At 45.0% G+C, this 16,674-nt stretch overlaps 1 protein-coding gene across 10 annotated transcripts in view; it reads left to right on the top strand.

Moving 5' to 3' along the window:
* The window catches only part of COL15A1 (collagen type XV alpha 1 chain), a 299,045-nt gene that overhangs the window by 171,687 nt on the left and 110,684 nt on the right, over positions 1 to 16,674 (top strand). For all 10 annotated transcript variants that reach the window (XM_054018685.1, XM_054018687.1, XM_054018686.1 and 7 more), the window contains 2 exons: positions 64 to 126; positions 9,203 to 9,331. In XM_054018685.1, the coding sequence (XP_053874660.1) occupies positions 64 to 126; positions 9,203 to 9,331 (192 nt within the window). The remainder of the gene's footprint in view (positions 1 to 63; positions 127 to 9,202; positions 9,332 to 16,674) is intronic.

Genomic DNA, 16,674 nt, shown 5'->3' with positions numbered 1-16,674 from the left:
ATATATCAGTCTTCCATCTCTTCATTAGAAACAACATTTTAAAATGAATTCTCTTGACTTCAGAGTAGGCTGGAATCTGAAGGATCTGGGTCTGGTGATCTTGACAGAGACAATGAGGTTTTAAGAGTAAGTATGTACTAATGTTTGTTGCTAATTTTGTGCAGTAAACAGCTTTATCTTTTATCTGTATTTTAAATTATAACATTTGAATAATTATGAATCAATGATCATATGGTTACACAGTGCAAAACAGGGTTTTTATTTATATAGCATCCTTGATACAAAACATCACAAAAAGCTTTGCAAGGAGAGTTTATTTGATCCAAAGAGTAGAGGAAGCTTTGCTGTCAGATTTTCAAAGAAAAAGTGAATTGGAAGCTTGGTTAGAGCCAAAAGAGAAGTGCAGAAAAATGGGGCCGCACAAGTAAAAATTCAGCTGCCGCTAGCACTCTCCCACAATTGTGGAGCATTTGGGGAAGGGACAGAGGAGGCTCCGATTGCGGGAGTGTCATTGGTGGTGGAGTGGGAGAAAAAGCTGGGAGTATGAAATGGGAGAAATAGGGTGAAGAAATCATGGAGAGGTTTTTGTTTGTTTTAGAGAAAGTCCCTTTTAAAATCTGATTCTGAGATGATTAGAAGGCTGTGAAGATGAGAGGATGGTATTGTTCATTGCTTGCTTCAGCTTTGGGCACCTATTCCATTAATACGGTGTACAGCTATATGGAGCTGTTAATTCACACTAATTCCATCCATTAGCCTTGAGTGTCCTCTCTGTCTTCTGCCTGTATCCAAACCCTTGCAAAGGCCAGGATTAGTGCTGTACTTTTATTAAATCAAAACTGGAGATCTTTCTAAAAAGATATGCTGTAGCTCAAACAAAAATGATGGGCTTGATATACAGATGATTGGTACAGTGCTATGCAGGAAGCCAGACTATATTATCATAATGGTCCCTTCTGGACTTTGGATCACTTGGTGATTACCTGTTCTGTTCATTCCCTCTGGGGCACTTGGCATTGGCCACTGTCGGAAGACAAGATACTGGGCTAGATGGACCTTTGGTCTGACCCAGTATGGCCGTTCTTATGTTTTTATGGCTTAAAATCTATGAATCATACTTTTCCAGTATTGAATTAATCAAAGGCTGATGCCCTATTTATAGTTAAAATGTTCCTTTGGACCTATGTTTCTGACACTACTGCCATTAGATGGAATTCACCCTGTGTACTACCTGAGTCTCAATTAAGCCCTGATTTAGGGATTTATGTGTGACTTAAGGGGGTTTAAGCCTTGTGCTGGTACTTTGCAGGGGTGTGTGTGTGAATTTCTTAAGATGTAATGTGGTCTAGCAGACAAGGTGCTCAATTAAGAATCAGGAGACTTCCATTGTGTTCCTGGTTCCCCCTCTGATCTGCTGTCCCTTCACCTCTCAGTCCCTTTGTATCTCTCCCACCTTGTCTTGATTGTTTGTTTAGATTATAAACTTCTCCTCGGGGCAGAGACTGTTTTACTATGTGTTTACATAGCACATAGCCCAGTGGGATGCCTACCTAGGGATGAATCATCCTCATCTTTAACTCAAACTTTCACTTTGCAACTTCCATCTCCAATTATTACTTGGTATATAATATTGCACATAACTGGGCTCAATGCCCAGAGAATCAGCCAAAAATACAGTAAATAGGGGGAAATCTTACAAAGAAAGAGCTGGTAGTCAAATGTGAACAAACCTAATACCAAGGTATTCATAGATGTGGATTGCCACGGGCACACAGGGGCGAAAGAAAATGCAGGCCTGTTATTTACCAGGCTGCACGTGGCAATAGACTATATTGGTAAGGGATGCAAGGAGAGTATGGGTCACGATGCAAACTGCAGACACACACACACACACACAACTAAAATTCATCAGTTTAAAGTTTTATTGGGGATAATTACAAGGGGTAAGGGAGCAGCGTTTGATTAGCTAATAGAGTTAATGAAACTTAAAACACACAATGACTAAAATATCTACTAACAATATTTATAAACAAAGATGCAGCATTTAGTAATAACTGATACTTACAAATACAAACCAAGGAATAACGACCGGCAAACGTAGACACTCTGTTTGAAACACGTGAGCTGAGAGAGAGGCTTCGAGGTGATCAGGCTCGGTTACAGGTGTACACAGGATACACAGGATTCGTTTTTCTTTCTCCTCTCCCTGCCTGCACATGGCAGGCAGGCCCATAAAGTACCAACTATGACATCATAGACGTGTCATAGGGGACGGGGCCCAATACCTGTTTGTGTTCGTTCTGATTGGCACAAGCAAAGTTTACACCAAGTAGGGGAGCAGGTGCCTCAAAGTCTGGCTTCGCCCCCAAAAGGTGAGGAAATGCATATTGTTTTAGAATGCGTGCAACACTGAATGACAAAAGAAGAGGCCAGGGCAATACTGGTATGGGCAAGTTTTACAGGATGCAGACAGGAACTCATCTCAACATGCCCCCGTGCCCTGGCCGAAATAGTTAGGCCGAAAACCTAAACTTCCGAGTCCGACTCCTCATCCCCACCTATGAGGGGATGCGCTTCGGGGATGGAAGCAATGTAGGCCAAGGCAACAAACTTGTGAATGCAGGCTTTAATGAAGGCACATCCGAGACAGAGAAGAGCGAGCCCAACTAGAAGGGACACAAACAGGGATTGGAAATAGGATTTGTAGGGCGCAAGGCCAAGCCAATTGAGCCATGACCAAAACTGGAAGGACTCTCATGACTCTCGGACAGTAGAGCTCAACGTTTGCAGGTATTTAACAATTGAGGACAAATTAGGAGAAATAGAAGGCAAAGAAACGCAGCATTTATCAGCAAAGTCGGGATATACTTCAGCAAATTTAGTACAAAATGAGGAAGATTGTAACAAATATTGAATCATTAATCTATTTTGAATACTATACTGAACAAGGGAATTTAACTGCTGATTAATTAAGGAGAGACCCTTGCCCGTAGTATTAGCGAGCATTTCAATAGCAAGGGATTGAAACAGCACTTGATCACGTAACATCATATAACCAACAGGGTTAAAACTAACAATAGAGGAGGCGAGGGAGGAAGCTGCTGTTTGCAAACGAGTCCAAAAAGAGTGGGTACTATGATGGTGTCGGGGGCTAGATGGCAAGGTATAAATACCTCCGCCCTGTAGATACAGGGTGCCAATGGTGCATATACCCCGGGGATTGGGAGGAAGCACAGCAAATGCAACATTACCGCAAATCCAACAATGACCGGGTCTGAAGGAAGAAACTGTGGTATGGCTCCACCCATTATTGGTTACAGAATAAAAGCTGGATGCACAACTGATACATGCAGCCTCAGCATGATGCATATGCTGGGCATGAAACAGAGACGTATGTGTTATGGAGGGATAGAAGGTTCCAAAAAAAATATTATAATTAAGACGATAAGAACAATTAATGGGAGGGGGATAGGTAAAATTAAGAGTGGGTTTAGTTAGGGAGGAATTAGCATAAGAGAAACTCCACATAGAACAATTAGAATAAGTACCAACCCAAGTAGGGGCTGGGGTTAAACTATTATCAACAAAAACCCAACAATGAGATGCTGGAACTCTACTACTCTCAATTAAAGGAAAGCTATGATCACTTCGACCTGAAGCATTAAGAACTGGAAACACATAAGAATTAAATTGTGAAGAACAATTATTCCAAACACTAGAAGCAGCCCACTGCACATAGGGGGAAGAACAATTCACACTAGAAATATTAAATGAAGAAAAATTATAAACTATTGGTACAAATTGAAAGGGTAATGGATATTTAGGTGAGAACTGAGTGGAGCAAACAAGACAATCTTCTGGACTCAGCGCTGACAGGGACTGGTTTCCGCTGACCTCCTGCACCCAGTAGGCGGCGAACCAGGTTTGTAGTCCACCTTCTCTTAAGGGCTCCGTGGGCAAAGATGTTGTGAGGGAGAGCAGCATAACCTGTAAAACAGAATAATACGAGCCCTGCTCAGGGGCATTAGTTTGTTTATTAAGAAGTACATTTGCTGAGCCAGTTATGATGAACTAGCTTGTCACCGGGGGTACTTGTAGCCACTAAGTCTGTGTTAGGGTACTTGCCGACCCAGAGAATGGTGGCTTTTATAGGTTCTCGATGGCCGGAGGCTTGGGGTTCTGTAAGCCAAACCAGTTGGCCGGTGTTAAACACAGGGGACCAAGGTGGCTTAGGTGTAGGTGAAATGTGAGGCCAGCGAGAGTAACTTTTGTTGAGTGCGATAAGTACCTGGGGTAAAAATGAGCTCCAGTTTTTAAAATCAGGGTTGGGGTTTGCTGTTCGCAGCATAGTCTTAAGGACTGCGATTTTTTGCTCCACCACACCATTGCTTTGAGGATGATATTTAGTTTGGAAGTGAAGGGAAGCCCCCCATCCAAAAATGAGCTGTTCAATGCTTTTGCTGGTAAAGGGTGGCCCACCATCTGCTTGAACTTCAGTGGGAGTGCCCCAGGCAGCTGCTGTTTGCTTAAGAGCCACAGCGACAGAAGCAGTATTGGTTTTAGTAAGAGAGACACAAGAAGTTTGCTGAGGCCCCAGATCGACAGTAACTAAGGCTTTTGGAAAACGACGAGCACTTGGCAGGGGTCCTATTAAGTCAATTTGCCATGTACTACCTGGGGCAAAGTGTTCTGCAGCGTATGCAGAGCGCTCATATCGGGGACGATTCAGAGTTTTTACCTGCACACACTGCAAGCAGGACTGAACAATGAGCTCGCACTGACCGCGGCTAACGTCAGGCTTTTGGTCAGAAAAGCCAGATAACAGGCCGTACAATTTTGTGGGTGGTAAGTGTCCCCATTCTTCGTGGAGCCAGCGCAACAGCGGGTCGGCCTGTGGTGCGGGATTTGCCATATGAACTTGGGAGACCTCTCTCATTCTTTGATCAAGACTGGAATGCAGAGAGTTAGAGTCTGGTTGATGAGAGAGACAGTGCGTAGCGAACCAAGGGTGAGAGAATTTACGAATTAGGGCAAAAATTTGGTCCCACATTTTAACAAAAGCTGAGGGAGAGGCTTGCTCAATTAAAATATCTAAACAAAATTGAGAATCGATACCTAAACCAACTTGCTTGTTGGCAGAGTGGGCATTAGCAACATGTTGGGCAGCTAAAAGAACGCCCTGCACTTCACATTCTTGTGCGGAGCAGGAGTGGGGCAGTAACTGCACATTAAAGTAATTACATGTGGAACAAAGAACTCCCGCCCTAGGGGATGGTGAGGTGCCCCCTTCAGACACAACCCAGGGATCATATTTTGCTTCAATGCATAACGGTTGGTGAGATGGGGGGGCTAAGATGTTATCGCTGGGAGTTAGGGTCCATGCCTGCCAAGCTACCTCAACCTGGAAACATAGAAGCTGCCAGGTACGAGTAGTGCCATGAAACTCAGGTGGAGGGGTACTTGTAAGCCACGGGATTAAATGAACACGTGGTCCAGACAAGGTACCTGGGATAGGGACTTGGGACCAGTGACGGCACTGGACGCAGCCAGTAGCATTTTTCCCACCAGACCATAGTTATACTGGAGTCCAGACAGGCGATGGGCCCAATTGTAAATGGCATTACCATGTTGCGATACAGTGAACCCTACATGGTGTTTTGTGATAAACAAATTAATGTTGAGGGGTTCTTGGGAATTAAAACGGGCGAGAGGGGGGTTAGAGGCGAACCAGCCAGCTAGCTTCTCTAAGCTTTTTTGTGCTGATGCATTCCACACTTCTTGGGAGCGTTTAGAAGAGAGAGAGCTTTGTAGGATTTCTAGGTTAGAAATTAATTGTGCCGGAATATATTGGCGGTGATAATTAAGGAGACCTAGTAACTGCTGAAGCTCTCATTTATTTTTTGGAGGGGCTTCTGTCCAAGGGTCTAATACGCTGGCTGGGGCTTGTGTGTGACTGGTGGGAGTGAAATGGAGTCCCAAGAATGAGAATTGCTGGCTAGCCTGCAGGTGGCTCTTTGTTTTGTTAATTTGCCACCCATCTGCTTCTAATGCATCTATTATCATCTGGGTGGTACTTTGAACTGCTTGTGGATTGGGCCCACAAATGACAATATCATCTACATAGGCTAACACGGACACATCCTGTAGGGGTTTTACCTTTTGTAATGTGATATTGAGATGGGACGATGCAAGTGCAGGTGAATTACAGAACCCCTGTGGGCAGACTTTCCATTTATATTGGACGCCCTTAAAAGCAAAATTTAAGATGCCTTGTGTGTCCTGGAGTGGGATTTGGTAAAACATATCTTTTAAATCAAGAGTACATGCCCACTGATTACTTGCATCGCTTAGTTGCCGCTGTATTTCTGGAATGGTGACAGAGCTGGAAAATGCGATAGGCTTTACACAGCTGTTAGCTTGTCTATAATCAATGACAAGGCGATATTTAGAGGGATCGCCGGGCTTGGGAATACCCCAACCTGCGGACAGAAAGGTGGATGCAGTAACCCTTTCTATCTTTTTCTCTTCTAGAAGCAGAGTGAGCAAAGCTTCAATAAGGGGAAGCCCTTCGGATTTTGTGGGGATAGGGGAAAATTTCCATGGCTGGGAGTTAACTACTTTGGGGGTATAGGGGGAATGATCGCCTACGGTTATAGGGAGGGCTTGCAGAATTTGATTATGCAGTTTAAATTTTTTAATATCTGAGACACCTAGCAGATTTTTTGATCCTAACAAGGCTTTTATTTTTCTTACGTATTTTTCGTGGGCAATTTTAACCCAAACCACGGGTTTTTCTTGTACTGCATTGAGGCCTTGAACAAACATAAAGGAGCCAGTAGGACAGTGGGGAACGTTGGGCTCAATAATGCTAACTTGAGCTCCAGTGACTAATAAAAAGGAGGTGGGGGTGTCACCGTTAACTAACAAGGTGGCGTATGGGCATTCATCGGTGGGATCTTTAATTTGGGCCGGGCAGCATCTGGCCTCTATTCGTTTTTTGACCTAACATAGTCCTCCAAATTTTTCCAGCCTAGCTGTTCGGCTATATTTTGCTGCTCTTGGTCTGACATTTTACGCAGGGCTTCTTTGGGGATTCCTTTGTTAAGAAGGAAGCCAAATCGTGCCCGTTCAGCTTTAGTTCGCTCAGGATATTTTTGGGGATTAAACTGACTCTTTGGAGGGTCTTTTGGTGGTGAATCAACTGGGAGGACAACAGGCGGGGGCGGCAGTGACAACTTAATTTTACTAACTACTTCAAATAACGTTAAGATGGATCTGCGAACAGCCGCATGCAAGTGCAGCATGGCACCGGTGTCAGCTCCAGGGGCAGCTTCTAATGCTAAATCAACTGCCTCTGCTGAGACAGGAATTTGGGTGGGATCAGTAACATGTATAAAGGGTGTGGCCACCAATTGCTGTTGAACAGTTAAATTAAGTGGGTTTTGTAGTGGATCCCACAGGGCTATGGAAGCTCCTGCGATTGCCCATATTAAATCGTGTGGAGTAACTAAGGCTCCCGGGGGGATATACAATCCTTTAAAACTGCCTTGCATTGCTAAAACGGCAGCTGCCGGGGTGGTAAGTGGCCAAATGCGATTATTTAATAAAGCATGACCCGGGAAGCCTCGTGCCCAATTGGCCGTTTTGGCTAAGATGCCAGCCTCCTCACGGTCCACCAATTCTGCTCCGTGTTCTAAGGCTAGCCGCCCGACCCGAACCATTGGTGCCTCATCGGCTTTTTGTTGCGTTTCCTTTAAAAACTCTTTAAGTTCGGCCTTAGTACGTGTTCGCAGTTCAGTAACCTGCGTGGTGTTGCCTGTTTGTGCATCTATTTTAGTTTTAGTTATCGCAATAGGCAAAGCTTCTGCTACAGTTTCAGATTCAGTAAATTCTGGGGCTGTTGGCTTAGCTGGATACACAGGAGTTTTAGGAGCTTCATATGGGGGTGGCAAAATTTTCTGAGAGGGACTTGGGAAGGGGGAGGTAGTGATGGGCTCTACCTTTTCTGTCTTCTCCTCATTATCATCTTTAGGAGAGCCTGGGGCTGCCTGTTTAGCTGCAAACATTGTGACCCCGTGGAGAATGCCATGTGGATTGCCACGGGCACACAGGGGCGAAAGAAAATGCAGGCCTGTTATTTACCAGGCTGCACATGGCAATAGACTATATTGGTAAGGGATGCAAGGAGAGTATGGGTCACGCTGCAAACTGCAGACACACACACACACAACTAAAATTCATCAGTTTAAAATTTTATTGGGGATAATTACAAGGGGTAAGGGAGCAGCGTTTGATTAGCTAATAGAGTTAATGAAACTTAAAACACACAATGACTAAAATATCTACTAACAATATTTATAAACAAAGATGCAGCATTTAGTAATAACTGATACTTACAAATACAAACCAAGGCATAACGACCGGCAAACGTAGACACTCTGTTTGAAACACGTGAGCTGAGAGAGAGGCTTCGAGGTGATCAGGCTCGGTTACGGGTGTACACAGGATACACAGGATTCGTTTTTCTTTCTCCTCTCCCTGCCTGCACATGGCAGGCAGGCCCATAAAGTACCAACTATGACATCATAGAAGTGTCATAGGGGATGGGGCCCAAAACCTGTTTGTGTTGGTTTCTGATTGGCACAAGCAAAGTTTACACCAAGTAGGGGAGCAGGTGCCTCAAAGTCTGGCTTCGCCCCCAAAAGGTGAGGAAATGCATATTGTTTTAGAATGCGTGCATTCCATGTCCATGACTAGGACTTCTTGGTGCTATGGTAAACAACTAGTAGTAATAATCCTGCTCCCTCTGAAATTAATAGCAGAAGTCCTCTTGGCTTTTATCTAACCTAATTGCTTAGATATGAAGACCATGTTGATCACTGGAGTATCCCTGAGTATCTTACACAAAGTAAACACATCAGGTTTTCATTTTTAACTATCTTCCGTTGTTGCAGATTAAAGGTGATGTTGGAGGCATACCTCCCAGAGCAAGGGAAGAGTGACCTTCTGTGACCCTGCTCAGGGAGAGAGGGGGATCAATGGGAGCAGGATTGACCCTTAATGAAAAGAAAGGGAAGTGTTTGCCCAAGTTCAGTGGTATAGAGTTTTATGAATTCTCTTTAAGAATGCTGCATGGACCTGGCCAAGGTGGGGGATGAAAACAAACAACAATGTTTTCTAACAGTATTTCTGATTTCTCAAGGGTCTCCCTGGGCCACCAGGCCCTCCAGGATTACCCGGAGCACCAGGAAAACCTGATTCAAATTCAGGACCCCCTGGATCACCAGGGAAAGATGGGAAAGATGGACCTTCTGGTGAGCCAGGCCCTCCAGTGAGTATCATTCATGCATAGACATTAGTGGTATACCTCAGCTATAGTTTCCTACACAGACAACTTGCACATTTTTTAGGCCTTGTCTACACTGCCACTTTACAGCACTGAAACTTTCTTGCTCAGGGGTGTGAAAAAACACCCACCTGAGCGATGCAAGTTTCAGCATTGTAAAGAGGCAATGTAGACAGTGCACCAGCGCTGGGAGCTGTTGGGAGCTACTCCCCTCATGGGGGTGGTTTTTTTACAGCACTGGGAGAGCTCTCTCCCAGCGCTGGTACCATGACTACACAGCCACGTTAACATTGATAGTGAAGACATACCCTTAGAATGCTGACTATTGTTGGTATTTTAGGATGGACACTACTAGACGAGCCCAGGATTTGATGGAATTTGCAATTTTGTGCCAGATTCTTATGAAAGGCACAAAAACCAAAGGCCCATATACTCTGGAACAACTAGCTGTATTGCTTCGTTCCAGAGCAGTGCAAAGCAGCCAAAGAATACAGGTGAATGTGGACCAGGCTGAAGGATGCTTTTACTGAAGTTTAATGAGACTGTTTGTTTTTCCCTGTCGTTTTCAGGAAAATAAAGCTGGGAAGCAGTTACATAATTCAAAGGGAATTTATAACTTAAAGCTACCATTGGACTTTCATCTCTTTAGGCTTTCTCCCTTTATTGTAGCTCACCCAGAGATGAAAATTGACCCTTTAGTCTTAAGGAAAACTTGAAGTGCAGTCCTACTTTGAAAGGTGACAGTAGAAATGGTGTCATGGGGTTGTATATTTATTGTATATCAATACATGTGAAATATGCTCAGGTAACAAGAAAAACAGTAACTACTAGCTCTGTAAACTTAGTCTGGAATCTAAGAGTCAAGGTGGGTTCTTTCCTTCTTACACATCACCACTGGAAACAGAAGTTCTGAGGCCCAAATCTAGCCCACTGCAATCCCACTATCTTCAAACTATTCTCTGTGACCCCAGTGCTTTCAGTGGATTTGCACAGGTGTAACTGGCACTTTGTGTAAAAGAAACAAACAAAAAAAAACCCACTCCTTTCTCTTTGTCCTAGTTGTGTTGGTTTTTCAGGGCTAACATGAGTAAAAACATAGTGACAGGAGTTAGCAGACATGATTCTGATTACATCATGCAAGAAAGTGGTTACTGAATGTAACCACTTTTCAGAATAGAGTAGAAGGACACTTTGGGCTGGTCTCCACTGTGGGGAGATCGACACTGCCGCAATCGATGCAGCAGGAATCGATTTAGTGGGGCTAGTGAAGATCCACTAAATTGATGGCAGAGCGCTCACTGGTCAACCCTGGTACTTCAGCTCTCCGAGAAGAGTAAGGGAAGTCGACCGGCGAGCATCTCCCGTCAACTCAGCACCGTGAAGACACTGGAGTAAGTCGACCTAAGCTACGTCGATTCCTGCTACATTCTTCACGTAGCTGGAGTAGTTTAATTTAGATCAACTTACCCCAGTAGTGAAAATAAATCCTTCGAAAGGCCCAATCCAGCTCCCGTTGACTTCAACTGAAGCAAAGTTGACCCCACCAAAGAATTGGTGTCCAGATTAGCATAGTGTTGTTCTTCTTTCTTTTCTCAAGCAAAGACAATTATACTTGGAATGTCCTAATGAATCTTAGCTCAGAACATACATCTTCTCACAGATCTTTGAAGCTAAATACATTATTTTTAAAATAGCAATTTATCTGATTGGTTTTGTTTAAGTCACAGGATGAATTGTAAGTCTTTCATTCCTTGAGGTCTTTCCTCATGTCCTGAAGCACCTGTTCCTTGAAGCCCTTCGAAAGGTGGCTCCAAGGACATGAAACTTGGACACTTCATTTTACCACCTGCGAATAAATGAGGGGAATGATTAGGATAGCATCAACTGATTGTATTACTTGTTTAAACTAAAATAGGAAAAACAAGCTGTTTGGGAGCAAACATTTATTGTACTTAATGTAAATGGCAAGTGCCACAATAAGAGGATCATCCCACTCTAAGGCTAGGTCTACACTACCCGCCTGAATCGGCGGGTAGAAATCGACCTCGCGGGGATCGATTTATCGCGTCCCACAATCGATCCCTGAATCGGCGCTCTTACTCCACCAGCGGAGGTGGGAGTAAGCGCCGTCGACAGAAAGCCACAGAAGTCGATTTTGCCGCCGTCCTCACAGCGGGGTAAGTCGGCTGTGATACGTCGAATTCAGCTACGCTATTCACGTAGCTGAATTTGCGTATTTTAAATCGACTCCCCCCTGTAGTGTAGATGTACCCTAAGTTTAAATTAATAAATAACTACCGTTTTAAGTGACTCCTTTTAAATAGTATCAAAAGGCAACCAAGTAGAGAGCAATAATACATCTGCCTTAAATGACGTAATGTAAATACTTGCTTTCTATAGGAGGGAAGAAAAGCGCTAGAATGAACAAAATGGGGTCCCCAAAGTCATTTAGTGTATTCTTGTTTCCTTATCAAAAAAGGCTGCCAAGTTTCAGAAGGTAGGAAGGACAGTTTAAAGAACTGTGCCTGTTTGTCAAGTAATCTTGATCAGACCAGAAATGTTATGAAACCTAGGATTTCAATCCTGTAAACCCTTTCTCATATTAGTTGTTCCATATAGCCAATATCCATATACTGCAGCTGCTGCTTATAAGCTGGTTATGGACAAACAAAGGCAGAAAATGAAATTAGGATAATGGATGGACAATGAAGGAAAATGGGGGGAAAAACCCACTCTATTCAGCGTAAACCAGGTAGGCAACAGGCTCCTTTGAGGAGATATGGCTGGTGATAGATTAGTTAGATACTGAAGGGAAACACAACTTCTTATTGCATTAGTGTTTGCAGAGAATGTGGAGAATGTGGCAGGAACAGAGATATTTTTTTCAAGGGGAAATTTGTGTTATAAAGCCAAACCTTACTGCGTCACACACCTGCAATTAAAGCAATTCAGAGAAGCCTTCAGGATTGGATGGTCAGATGCTCAGAGATGGCAGACAATGCAGAAAAGTGACATACTTATAAAGCTCTGCAAAATTTTAATGCCTAGAGAGAGCATAAAACATGAATGGTTGGTTGAGAAATTCTCTTTGTTGCAAACCAGAACACACTTGAGTGTTGCCATTTTTCAACATGAGTGGCTGGCCAAAGTTTGGGGTACTGGGGCGTTCCAGTTGGAAACAGAAATTGATTAAATTCTGGTATTTTCTTTGATGCAGTCTTGTTAATTACAAGGAATGTACAAAGTCCTGTGTCTATGAACGCAGAAGGAACCAAGAACAAAAAGAGCAGCTTCTTTGCTTACAGTCCCAAGCCTCGTTAGCCAACACCAACCCCAAAAACTTTCTCTAGCTTTGTCGAGGATCGCACTGTGCTTACAATATCCTGCTTGGCTTTATTGCCTTTCCCTTTTTCTCTCTCCTTGTCTGTTCTCAATTCCTGTGTGATCTCTCTTCCCACACACGTCTACCCAAAACAATAATCAGCCAAATGCTCCTGAGTGGGTGTGTTCTGTCTCTGTTTCGGTCTCGCTCTCTCTTACATGTACACACACACAACTCTATTTTAGTTGAGGGCTTATGCTTACAGCTATGTTAACTGAAGGGTGACTTCACACCTATCAGTTTCAATGGGGTTTTAATTCAACCTGTAACTAAATTTCACCCAGCTCATAACAACACCCTTCCCCGCCACCTCAGCTTCACTCATTGTCCTGATGAGATCTAAAATGAAGACACCTAACAACCCATCCCAAAACAAAAAAGAGAAAAGAAATAATTCAACAAATGATAAATGGTTAGCTATTTACATATGTACAACATCTTTTCAGCTGGATAGTTTTACATCATCAATATAAAAGAATTTTATTCCCACCCAAATCTCTTTGGGGCTTTTCTCTCCCCGGGTTTCTTTTCAATCAGCCCCTGCCCTGAGAAATGCCTGTTGTTTCTGTGGAATTTGCTGGTTGAGGCAAACCCTGCCCACTTTGTTTGATTGGGGGATTCACCTCTATAATAACTCTTCCAGCTTCAACTTCCACAGCTACATGCTCAGATTCAGGGGGCAGCCAAGCTGAAATTCTGTCCCCCTGATACCATCGTACATGGCTCTTATGGATAACTGTGGGTTTAGTCCTGGGACCCAACTATATCCTGTACACCACTTCATTGATTTGGATCAGTACCGTACAGGGTTTCAGCGACCAGGTCCATGGTGGCCACCGAGGGGGTAGATATCCTCACGTAGCCCCTGCTGCACAATCCTCAGTTCCGTGTGCACATGGCGGAGTCCCCCTTGGTGCATCAGAGGTTGGTCCTGGCAGAAGCCACCAGGATCAGAGACCTCCTAGACTACGACTTGGGGGACTGAATGAATCCCCTGGCGCTAGGTTGGTGCATGGGGCTCTCCACCCTTTGGCAGGGCCAGTGCTAGGTTTTTTGCTGCCCCACGCAAAAAATTTGCTGCCCCAAGCTCAGGTGGGGCTGGGGCTCACAGGTGGCGCTGGAAGCAGAGGGAGTGATGTTATCTTCTCCCAGCACCTGCAGGGGTTTTACCCCCTCCCCCGCCTGGCAGCACAGAGAAGCTCCAATATAAGGGGTGGCACAAGGCAGTGCAATAGCCAGTGTGCAGATGAGGCAGCACAGCCCCGGCTCCCCGGGAGGACTCACCTTCTCCTCCCCAGGTAGCGGCTGGGCCCTGGCAGCTCAGCATCCGGGGTTGGGGCTTCCCCTTCCCACTGCAGCCGGGGGCGTGGTGCCCTCGCCCCATCTAAGTGGCACATCTGAGAGCACAACTGCCCGAAAAAAAAGGATGGCCAGAATGCCGCCCCTGGAAATGTGCCGCCCCAAACACGTGCTTGCTTTGCTGGTGCCTAGAGCTGGTCCTGCCCTTCAGACCCCTCAACGCGTACTTCATGAGGTTGAAGCTGCCTTACTGCCTGCTTCTCAAGTCTACCTTGAGCGGGTCTTGCAAGAGGGCGCTCCCTGCCCACCCCTCACCCCAGGCCCTCCAGACCTTTCCATTGGGCCCCTGCCCCGTGAACCCTCCCAGCCCCCTCCTCCTCGTACTCCAAGCCAGCTGCTCTGCAGATGGTTTATTTCCGAACCTCACTAAGAGATCAATTGTACACACTTGTGTGCCATGCGCTTCATTTTCCCACCCTCGCGTCCCACCCAGACACCAAGTGGCAGTGCCTATTACCAAGTGTGGAGGATGGGGTACCCTGGTGGGCCAGCTTGTATTATACCCTCGTTCCGCGGCCTGCCGGGGATATCCATGGAACCGTGAGCACAGGAGTGTACCTGGCACAGTTCACCCCCTTCCCCAAAGCCTGCCCTTTCTGCGGCATGATGGAGACCCTGGCACACGTGTATCTTCAGTGTGCCAGGTTGCAGCCTCTCTTGTTTGGTGGAAGATCAACCCTTAGGCTAACCTTCAGGCCTACCCTTAAAGTACAACCAAGGGATCACAGAAGGGGGAAGGAGCTGATTACCCTAGGCCCACCATCGCCAGAGGGGGAAGCACTAAAATCTGGCGAGACGAAGGAGGTGCCTTGTCAAAGTTGTCAGAGGCTATCCTAACATTTCCCCTAGCAAAAGTGTGAACATTTTCAGTGTTGGATTGTAGGGTTTCTACACAGCCTTTGTTCCTCTTCAGGGACTCTATATAAAAGGTTTGCTGGGACCCCTTAGCTCATGCCCAGATGTGAGAAGTGCTGGGATACCCTTTGTACTCTCACTGACTGCTGTCCTATAAGCCATCAAAAGGAATGGGATATGCTGGTCCCAGTCCCTTTGACACTGTTCTACAAAGGAGCCCCTAGAGTCCTATTGAACCTTTTCACCGTCCCGTGGGGGAGGTGATGGGAGCTCTGCAATCCCTAGAATCTCACAAATGTGTTGGAATACTTTGGATTCTGATTTTCTCCTTTGATCTTTGTGTAACTCATCTGGGACTCCAAATCTGTTGAAGAATTCATTTACTAAGACCTCTGCTACTGTCCCAGCATCTTGATTTCTTATAAGTGTGTTAGCCTCAGGTCATTTTGAAAAGTAGTCCAGAACCACCAGGAAATACTGATTGCCAGCCTCTGTCTTAGCCAAGTCCCAAGAACATCAATGGCAGCGCACTCCATTGGTGCCCCCCACAAGATAATGCCGCAAAGGGAACCTCCCAGTTATAAAGGGACCTCCCTTTGTAATGCAAGCATCACATTTCCTGTATCAATTTCCCACATCCTGCCTGAATTTTACCCAATAGAAATTCTCCTTTAGGTTAGCTAAGGTTTTTGCAGTCCCAAAAATGTCCAGTAGTTTTAAAATCATGATGTAACCTCAAAACTTCTTTTTCAATGCATCTGGTACAACCAGCTGGTATCTGGATCCATTACCTGCTGGTTTCTCCCCACTCCTATACAATATTTCCTCTTTAAACTCCAAGCTTTCCCACTTTGACCAGAAAGCCTTTAGTGTGGTGTTATGGGGGGGACACTGTGTTTCACGGTGGCTGCATATGCAAATTGATTTTCCAGTCACACACTGATATCAGGATCCTCTCTCTGGGAAGTTTTGACTTGTTCTGGGGTCCATTCCTGCAGCCCCATCCCCATCATTCCAGTTGATGAACCAGGAACATGGGCACTTCTGTGAATTAGAGGAAGTGAGCCACCCCCATTCCCTTGAGCAACTAATTCTTTGCTCTTCTATTTGGGGCAGGGTTTGCAATTAGACTGCCAACAGAGTTGTCTGGACAAAGTATCAGCAATATCATGCTTATGGCCAGGCTTATGTGTGATTGGGAAATCATAGCACTGCAGTTTCTCCAACCATCTGGCAAGCTGTCCCTCAGGATTCTTGTATCTAAAGAGCCATTGCAGGGAAGCATGGTCTGTCCTGACCACAAACTTCCTCCCATACAAATACCGATGAAAATGTTCTACAGATTTAACCACTGCTACAAGTTCCTTTTGGGTGGTGCAATAATTTAGCTGAGGAGAACTTGGACTTTTGCTCTAATAAGCAACCAGCCTCTCACGTCTCTTGTGTTCCTGTGTCAGTACTGTCTCCAGAGTATAAGCGATAGCATCTGTGACCAATATGAAAAGGGGGTTTTGAAACAAAGTTAGGCCAAGACAGGAGCAGTCACCAGAGCCTTTTTTAACTCTGAAAATTCTACATCACACTCTGCTAACCACTGAAGTGATTTCCCTTTCTCGCAACCTGTGCAAACCCACAAACAAACCTTCTGAGTCCTATAAAACTCTGCACATATGTGAATGTCTTGGGAGTGGGCCAGCTCTGTACAGCCTCCATTTTCTTTTTGTCAGTGGAA

This window comes from Malaclemys terrapin, chromosome 2 (genome assembly GCF_027887155.1).
Source record: "Malaclemys terrapin pileata isolate rMalTer1 chromosome 2, rMalTer1.hap1, whole genome shotgun sequence".
Lineage (NCBI taxonomy): Eukaryota > Metazoa > Chordata > Testudines > Emydidae > Malaclemys > Malaclemys terrapin.
The sequence above is the reverse complement of the archived record's forward strand: the minus strand, read 5'-3'. Positions and strand labels throughout refer to the sequence as shown.